Genomic DNA, 10000 nt, shown 5'->3' on the forward strand with positions numbered 1-10000 from the left:
AGTTCAGGTAATTGAATAAAGCCCCGCCCCCCACCTCTCCTTCTCAGTTCAACACGCCCACTCTGGATCGGTTTGGCCTTCTGCTACAGGATAAGCTCAGCTGAATCTTTTACTCAGGGCTGCGTGACGCGTCACCTTAAGCCTGGTTCATGCTTCTCCGTCAGCTCCGCAAGGGACAGACACGGATTGACAGAAGCGTTTTGCCCTCATACGTCTCCGTCTCCTGGGGAGTGTTGCAAAGCAATTCCCCGGCAGGACAGCAGAGGGCGTAGCGCTGTTCTGTGGTATCCTGTCATGTATCGGTCCAAGATAGTGTGTTTATATTGTGTTTTTTGTGTATATAAGAGACTTTTAACACAGACATATTTGTCTCTCATTCTCCCACCGCTTCATGCGCTCCCCACCTCTAAACCCACGTTTCCTGTCATTTCCGTCCACAAATAAAACGCTTGCTGCGCATCTTTTCACTCCTCCAGTCACGGGAGAATTAAACGTTCATATTTTTAGAGTTTTTTCACGAGGTATTCTTCAAGCGGCTCCGTGTCTGCCGCTAGTTATCCTCGGCTCTCTTTGCAATGGCGGCGCTGTAAACAACAGCGGCGTCCTGACCAATCACAAGCTTGCGTAATCCGTCTCGTTCGACGGATGTTTAAAAAAGTGGGCTCGACTCCGTACGTACTTGCGTGCCTGCCAGAGCCCTACGCAAGGATGGATGATGGCGTTGCGTGTCTCCGCACTGACGCAGACAGAGACGCATAAATCAGGCTTAACAGGTCACGTAAATGAAGTCATCCTTCACCTCTGTGGTGAAGCCGACATTCACATGATTTTTGCTTCTGTAGGAACTTCCTGCCTCGCGTCACACCTGGTTCAGGTTGCCAGGTGTTAGTCCAGCTTGTAAATCTTGTTCCTGCTTTGTCGCCTTTTTGGATTTAATCTCGATGTCTTAAAAACGGAATAGATCATTAACTGTAAAACCAAAGTTCAGCTGATGCAGCTTGAGTTGAGACAGGTCACTAAGCGCATTAGTTAAATGTAAATGTGCGGGTCACTTGTTCTATCAAGTCTCTAGTAAGAACGGATTCCTCGTAAGTCGCACTCGAGGGTGGAAAGCCCAGAAGCGCTTGTGTCAACAGGGAAAAGTCAGCTGGAGGAGAAAGTAGCTTCAGACGACAGGATCTGGAGTCTCACTTCCTGATATGTGGACATCTCTCCTCTGATTGGCTAACAGCAGCACGACTCTACTACTGACTCTGGTTACTCTGCAACGTTGATGTTTTATCTCCACGAATAACACAAGCGTGGAGGAGTTCTGCTGTGTGGTGCAGTTGCTAATGCTAATGGTTAGCATCTACGAGCCAAGATGCTAAACCAACAACAGCCTTCCCCGCCGTGAGTCCAGATGGGCGAGTCCATCCATGTCAGGCTTTTCTAATCCTAGAGTTCCACTGTCTTGTTTTCTATCAGAAGCTAATGCTAATGCTAGGTGTAGGAGACTATTCTCATGTTCAGCCTGCATGAAACACTCAGAGTGACCCGTTGGAATCAGAGATAATCATAAAACACAGTTTTTCAGTGAACCACACCTTTAAGTGCCACCGTTGATTGGATCAAAGTCTTTCCCTCCATTATAGAATTATTCAGTCTTTATAAATAAAGCTCACAATTAACTACCATCCATAACTTTAGAACTGGGAAAAAAGGACAATTTATTGTAAATCTTAAGACTTTTATTTTAAACCTGCAGCTATCTGGAGCTAGAAAATACTCTAATCTAATTCCTTACTTTTATACTTCATTTATTCACACATTTTTGTTTTTTTAAAGCTTTAATATTTTTTTAGTTAAAATATTTGAGCCAAAAGAAAGTCCTAAAAATGAAACATGCACTTCATGGTCATTTTTCAGCAGAATGATCGTTCTGCACTCTTAAATAAAGCCTCTGTGACGATAACGCATGACTTTATTTGTAAATGTTCTGCAGGAAGTCATTTTTTTGACATGTGTTCTCGTTTATAATCTACCTAAAACTGACCACCTGTAGATAAACGCTCAGACACAGTCGAGGAGCGTCACGTTCCAAAGGACAATCTCAACAAAGAACTCCCGAAAGGTCCGAGTTCTGTTTGATTCTCTTGATCAAGAGCTTAGAGTCATTTTCACGTTTCATCTTTAACAGCGACTAACCTTTGGCTCTAATTTTCACCAAAGTCTGGGTCGCGACAGACCACAACCTGCTTTTCACGCCACGGCTGATGAAAAATGCAGAAGAGATGAGTTTGCCCAGGGACGGATGAGACGGAGGTCCTCCGGAGGGAAAACTCGTTTTTCATTCAAGGCTAATGTTTGTTGCCACCTCTCTTGATCTGTGGCTAACAGATATGAGACTGCCTTTCCTTTCAGCGCCGTTTAATTGAGCGAGGACTACAAATAAACGAACAGGGTTTGTGCCATGGATGACTGAAGCACGCTCAGCACTATCAAGGTCTGTGAACATTTTCAAGCTTCCTGAAAATGAAAATTAGGACTCTATTACCGGGGAAAAGGTGCAAGAATGAGTGAAGAACAAGGACTTTGACCTTTTCCGTTCACTCATTCATGCACCGGCATGCTGGGAAGAAGCGTGCAACCCATCCCTTCACCAAGACAAAAACCTGAGCTGGATTATGGTAATCTGTCCATCACGTCAGTCCCTGTGGCCGCATCATGCAGTAGCGGGCAGCTCGACCATCCCGCAGGTCTCATTTTGCACCTCACCAACACAACACACTAACTGAAAAAAGCAAAACTGTGCACAAAACAAAAAGTCACAATCACAGCTGCAACCCTTCAACGGCTACAAACACGAGACAGCAGTGGACCATGCCGATTCCTGAACACCAAACAAACACCAGGGTGCCTTTGAGCAAGTCACTCACTTTCTGGTGGAACTCTGTCTTTGTGGGGACAACCCGAGAGGCTGCGATGGTGGGGGTACAGGCCCGTCACATGACCTGTACCGTCACAGCCGGGCGTCGGACACCTGCTTTCCTTCTTGTCTGCACGTGACGCGTCTGTGTGCAGAAAAAGGAGACGATGCTAAAAAGACCCCAGAAGTTCTTATTCTGTGGCAAAAAAATCACAAAAAATTTGCTCAAAAAGTTTTAAAATAAAACATTTTCATGTCGTCCAACCAGCAAGACTGTGGATTAGAAGCTAAATGTTTAATAGACCGAAGGAGATTTCAGTCTAGTTTAAATAAACTAGATGCTTAGAACAGACCTGATGGCCATTTTGAAATGTGTTTGTGTAAACGTTATAAATAATGTCTTATTAGCTCTCCCGTTTGCAGATAAACAGGCTGATTTGCTGTCAGCGTAGACGAGAGAGAGGATCAATGCCATCTGACCGGCACGTTATAAATCTTTACACGTCTCTCAGTTTGCCGCTGTTTACATAGCACGATGTGTTTATTTACAAGCTGCAGTCGCAAGATGAAGCATCGTCAGTGCACCAAGGGGCGGGGCCAGCAGGAACTTCTGGATGCTCCTGTGGCAGGGGCGTGTCCAGGGAGTGGCCTGGGGGTAGCACATACCACCCTTGGAATCTGGTTAGCCACCCAGGGTGTGTCCCCACTGAGTTTTATTTAAACTGACTTTACACAAAACGCTTAGGGTTGTAAACCCCAAAACAGTAGGGGGCAGCACGCACCTTTAGCGTTGGTTTCTAGCCCTGACCAACATAACGTTTCTGTATTATCATTACTACTATTAACTATTTCTTCATATTCACATAAATGGTATTTAGAGTCCTGGTGACAGTCCCACTCCACTCCAGATGGTGGCAGTAATGAACCAAGAAGATGTTTGCTAACCACGACAAACGCTAAAAGAAGAGAGAAAAAGATGGCAGTGAACACAATATGAAACAAATTCACTAGATTGTAAAAAATAATGATTTTGTGAGGGGTGACCCCCCCCCCCCCCTACACACACACAAAAGAAAGCATGACCATTGGTGCCACCCATTCATAAATGAGTGTCCCACCTGGGCCCCCGTTTTAAAGCCTGGACACACCTCTGTAGAAAAATCATGTAAAGCAAACCGGCATTTTTTTGTTACACCACATCTGATTGGCCCATTGGCAACTTTTGTGGTTCACAAAAGTTTAAATTTTGTCAAAAGAAAAAAGCGGATTGAGCTAAAGAGATTATTTGTACATAAACAGTTCCAAACAAATACGACATTTTTATTCCACAGAGACTTTAATGTGACTGAAACTGGAATCAGGTGGAAAATATCCTCCAGCATTTTCCGTATTTTCACATTCCTTGAGCAGCTTCTGTCTTTGCGATGCAGAAAACATTTGAAAACAACTTCCTTGACCTTTGAATCCAAACAGGCGTGAATATGAGTGAACTTTTTATTTACAGGTTTTTATTTAGTCCTGCATTCATCTGAAGAAGCAGGACCAGAACATGCTTCACTGGTGGCTTTTCTAATCATGGAGTTTTTATAGCAAAGCATGAAGATTTGTGAAGTAAAAATGTGTTTTTTTTTACATCTTTTCAAACCCCAGATGCACAAGTGGCTTTCAGCACACCGTTTCCTATCAGTCAGTTTAGAATAATTTTAAAATTTCACACTTTTCTGCATTAAAACCACCTTGAGTTTCACGTGACAGCTCATCGAGCGGACTGTGAGGATCTGAACTACTCCGGAGGAGACTGCCCGTGTCTCCCAAAGACCTGGAGCTCCTATTTCCTCCAGACCAGAGCAGACTTGGTTACCTCCAAAACGCACCAAACTGCACCCACAGTACCGGAAAAGCAATCATTCACTTTTTATAAACTCTTGACTGTGAAAGTCAAACATTCCTCAAATAAACATGAAATGTCCTATCTGACGCCACAGTTCAATAACATTAGAGGCAGCTGATGACGAGTTGGAAGGTTTCAGGTTTGTGTGAGCGACTGGATCAGCAGATGGGGTTTAGCGCCGTAATTCAGTCGCTCCGACTACGGGACCGCCAGAAACATAATGGAGTGAAGTGGGACTAAGGGTTCTGACGGTGCAAACCTGAGAGGTGGCGTAGGGCTCACCTAATCATACGTTTACAAATGAGTCACCAAACGAAATCCCACGTCTCATTCATCAGAAAAGAAGCGCCTCATCATCCTCTGTGGCGTTCATCCATCCCCGTCCCATTAGGGGCGCATGAGTTTAGAATAAAAGCGCTACGTCGCGTATGGAACTTGGTCTGCATGCAGAAAGTGTAATGGCTTTGCTCGAGTCACATCGATGCGTCCACCGTTAGTGTTTCAGCAGCCCTTCTCCTCTTTCATGCATGTGAGCAGCCAACACGGACTCAACGCCGGCGTTCGTCGAGCATCACTCCGGCTGCGGGGAGCGGGGGCAGCCAAGTGGAAGGCATATTAGAAAGCAGGGGATATTGATTGTGGCTGGGGACGGTCTGCGCTTTGCATAGCAAATGGCCCCCATTACCATACCATCTCTGGATAATTAATGTGCAGTCAGTGGGCCTGTCGTTCGTTATCGGTCATTCTGATACTGTTCAATTTCCCTCTCAACCTCATGCCTCTCTCAGGCAGCGCCGGCTCTCCTGAAAGCGTCCTCCCTCGCCACGCTCTGCTTTATAAATCACACACAGAAACCCTGGTCAACGAGTGTCTGCTGCTATCGCGCCCGAGGAAAGATGCTATCGCCGTGCAACCGTCTTGCGTCCTCTCATTATTCCAACATTATCCAGACACAAAGGCCACGGACGGCTCTTGAAATTAGCATTCGTGTGGCATTTAAGCAGCACTATAAACCTGCTGTGAGTTGTGTGGCATTTGAGGTGTATTATCATCCTGCTGTGGATTGCCATGCTCTTATGTGTTGCTCTCATCTGATATCTTCCTTATAGGGGGAGCAGCAGCCTACTTTAGTCTGCGTCTCGCTGCAGTCGATGATCAGAGGCTTATCACGCGTGTACAGCCTCGCACGGCCGTGTCCACAATGGCGAAGCATCTTTTGTCTCTGTTTTAATATGAAGCATCAATCTGTGAGGTTTGCCTCTCAGTTGCTGCTGAACGAGTCCTCAGTAACGTCTGAGGTCCTCCGTTTCACAGCTTCTTCTCCCAAATGCTCGTGCAGGTTTAAAAATAGCAGCTTTACCCCAAGCTGCATCGCAGGGATGAGATTTGCGGTCCTAACAGACCGTGCAGATTGCCGTTACTTATGCTTGACAAGCCTACCCTCTGATGTTTCCATGCTGGCCTATTTTAACAACATAAGCCGCTGCTGCCGCTCACGCTGCTACCGAGATGCCAATTTCCAAATTGGCTGGAAAAAGCTCGTCCTAGGTTTGCGTTGAGGTTCCCAGAATAAGCGGGCCGTCTGGTCTCGTGTGCAGGGTACAGGAAACAGACAGATTTCACCTGAGCTTGTCAAATGTGACAAACACGTGTGAGGACATGGTTTCCACCAGAATCCAAGTGTGCAGCGGTCTGGGATGGAAGAACCACTCACCTTTGTGGAAGAAAGGCTTCTTCATGCCATCCGGAAGCCGGGCTTTACGCTCAACCCCGTACCCGTGCCGTGAGCCGTGGTCCTCATGAGTGTACCTCACTCCCTCTCTTCTCGCCGCCTCTGCTGCTATTTTATCCCGCATCGCCTTGGCACGTTCCGACTCCAGCGCAATCGCCTTCTCCAGCAGGGACAGATTTCCTTTCGTCATGTCGAACACTTCCTCCGATCGGTCCGAAGTCACGGAGGCCGTGTCCTCATCAAAGTCCCTGTGGTTGTGGGTGTGATACCTCTCATCGTGTGCACAACTGGAGAAAGCCTTGGAGCGTGGGCTCAGCTGCTCCTCCAGCTTCATGAGATTGTCCATGTCGGAATAGTTCCTGTCGAGTAACCGTCTGTCATCTTGGCGACTGTGAAAGTCTCCGTAGCCGTGATGCTGGGGCTGCTGATTAGGGTCCCCGCATGCATAATGGTTTAGCTGGGTCGGTCCGTTTCGATCGACGGACTTTGTTTCACTTAGTTTCCGAGCCAAGTCAAAGCATTGGTTCCGTAGGCACTCCAGACTGCTCAAACACACTTCCTCATCACTGTTTTCTATTTGTCCATTACTGCTGGTCCTAATTTGTCCGTTTCCACCGTTGTGTGGGTTCCCCCCGTGGGAGCAGTCGGTCTCGTCTCTAATCCCGGCGGCACTGTTCTGAAACTCTTGTCCGTCTAAGCTGTCGGACAGAACCGCCCCGTGACCCTGTGCCAGCAGTTTAAGGGAGTCCACCGTTTCCCGAACTACGTCACTGTCAACATCCAAACTCAAATCTTCCCGCTGCGTCTCCTCCGCTTCATCCTCCTCCTCCTCCTCCTCTTCTTCCTCCTCCTCCTCTTCCTCCTCTTCATCCTCCTCCTCCTCCTCTTCCTCCTCCTCCTCATCCTCCTCATCCTCGGCACTGTTGGACGAGTTGCTGTTCATCTCTGACTCGGTCATGGCACGGTTGGCGGCGTCCTCCGCGATCTTGCCCAGGTTGAGGAGGGACTTGGCCACGAGCTCGTCGTAGTTTTCGTACTCGTCGTTGTTGTTGTCGTCCTTCTCCGCCGCAGGGCCGGACTTCCCGCTGCCGCCGCCAAGGCCGCCATGCCCCTCGCCCGTGCTCATCTGATCGTCCTCTGTTGGAGAGACAGAACAAACGTCTTGTAATTCCATTTCCGTCATTCTATTTTACTGCTAAATCGGATTTCTGGGTTTGGTCCATCTAAATCGAATAAGGAACTCTTTGCTTCCTTCTAATAATTTACTTTCAGAGTCTTAACAACAGCTTGCGTCCACATTTGTGAATGGCCACAGGAAGCCAAACGCTGTGGCTTGGGGAAAGTCTCGGAGAAGCTGTGGGAATTAAACAACTGTAATGTGATTGAAAGACTTGTTTTTACAGTGAATCCTTTTTTCTTTTGAAAATGAAGATTTGAGTCTCTGAAGAAGTCTGTAAATAGTCTCAGATCAGAAAATGCATTCACTAGCCAGCAGTTTGCATTCAAAACACCGAATGAAACCCTTTTTTGTGTGAAACCTGACTTCTGAGGCATAATTTGATGTTCCGTCTGTAATGTGATGAACTCTAGTCGGCAGCTATTCATCGTTTGCTTGTGAAGTTCTCCTTTTCATTAAATCTTCTGTATCTTTAGAATTCCTTTCAGTGCCTAATTGATTCTGAAAGACTGCAAAAGGTTACCGAACCTCTTCTGTCAGTAATTTCAAGCACTCACTCCTGGAGCACTTCCAATCTCTGCTTTCACTTTTCCGCCCCGAGCGGCCGAGAGCACATTGCTCATATTGGCGTCACGTTCGCCGCTTACATTCCTGTGGAGGACATGCAGCCACAGGGCCACTCGCACACGCAGGGGCAACACGTCTGAGCTTTAATCACTATCGGTGAGAATCAGCAAACAGCAAGAGACTGAGTTAAAGTCTAAAAACACACAAGTGGTTGTAATTAGACACCGTTTTCCACAGAACTTTCACAACGGAACACATTTAAATCGCAGAAATACATCCTTACTTTGTCGTCAAATGGATAGCTCCACCGGTAGGGCACCTGACCCGGGTTCGAATCCAGGCCGAGCCGAAGGAGAGTTTGGGCAGCAGTAGCTCAGGGGGTAGAGCGGGTTGTCCAGCAATCAGAAGGATCCCCAGAATTCTGCTCTTGTGTCCTTGGGCAAGACGCTTAACCCACCTTGCCTGCTGGTGGTGGTCGGAGGGACCGGCGGCGCCAGTGCTCGGCAGTCTCGCCTCTGTCAGCGTGCCCCAGGGCAGCTGTGGCTACATCGTAGCTCATCACCATCAGTGTGTGAATGTGTGTGTGAATGGGTGAATGATACCCTGTAAAGTGCTTTGGAGTCCTCTGACTCTGAAAGGTGCTACACAGTGTTGCTCATTTGTCATTTATTATTAGAAAGGCCTCACTCACATAGAGTGCACACACACTCTCTCACACAATCCTAAGTAATGAGAGCCATGTAGCATCGCTGCTTGGCAGAAGAGGGCTTCAGAGCCAGGAGAGGGAGCAGTCACGAATGACCAAGCACATATTTTGACAGCGGAGGGTTTCCTACAGCAACCTCCTGCACCAGGGGTTTCATTTCTGATGGTAGGAAACATGGCAAAGAGAAGCAATTTGAAGAGCAATCAAGGTACACAAAAGGGATATAGAAGCGAAGCAGATTAAGGAGGGAACAGAGGACCTGCCCTACCCTGAACTGGCGTCGGATTAGCAACAATGGATGTGCACGCTGCTGAGAAACACGGAGAAGCTGCAGCGTTTCACCTGCAGATCCAGATCTGCCTGGAAGCTGTTTGGTCTGAATGGAGACTTTGACATCGATGCACACAGAAAGGTTTCATTTGCTATTTTGTATGGAGAATGCAGCAAATCTGAATGTTCAATAATCCCGACTGTATGCTCCATGCAGACAGGGATTTGGGAATGCTCATGTTTCGTATTTATCAAGAGTTAATGCTAATAACCAGCCAGCCACAGCAAAGGAGCAGGGCAGAGAGGTGGTGGCATGGCTGCAGCATTAAGAATAAGACCTTCGCCATGAGCGCTAATGAACACCAGTCTGCAGAGATGTTTCCACATGTCTGCAAAAATATATAAAAAAATAAGAGCATAGCTGCTGAGATGCCACATCAACACTTTGGGTGGATAGAGCTACGTGCCAAACACGGTTAGCGCGCTCCTCTCCCTGAGCCTCATTCTTAATTGGACTTGAAGGCACTGTCAGGTCCAATCGTGGTGCGTGGGCGCAACACCAAACCTGCAGCAGAGAAACCTGCCAGGCCCGGTGTTTGGTGCATCACAGGGGGAAGGGAGGGAAGATAAGGGGCAGGGGGTTCTCAAATCCCAGTCCCAAATCCTCTTCAGGAAGAGCAGATCCAAGCTCGACTGGCAACAGCTTGGATCTTAAAATCATCAGTAAACCTGAAATGATAATTATTTTG

At 47.3% G+C, this 10000-nt stretch overlaps 1 protein-coding gene across 9 annotated transcripts in view; it reads right to left on the reverse strand.

Annotated features, from left to right (window-relative positions):
* myt1lb (myelin transcription factor 1-like, b) overlaps positions 1 to 10000 on the reverse strand; it is a 123921-nt gene that overhangs the window by 28173 nt on the left and 85748 nt on the right. For all 9 annotated transcript variants that reach the window (XM_054741952.2, XM_054741954.2, XM_054741951.2 and 6 more), the window contains 2 exons: positions 6514 to 7668; positions 2919 to 3053 (listed from right to left, as the gene is read on the reverse strand). In XM_054741952.2, the coding sequence (XP_054597927.2) occupies positions 2919 to 3053; positions 6514 to 7668 (1290 nt within the window). The remainder of the gene's footprint in view (positions 1 to 2918; positions 3054 to 6513; positions 7669 to 10000) is intronic.

Source organism: Nothobranchius furzeri, chromosome 18, assembly GCF_043380555.1.
Source record: "Nothobranchius furzeri strain GRZ-AD chromosome 18, NfurGRZ-RIMD1, whole genome shotgun sequence".
NCBI classification, from domain to species: Eukaryota; Metazoa; Chordata; class Actinopteri; order Cyprinodontiformes; family Nothobranchiidae; genus Nothobranchius; species Nothobranchius furzeri.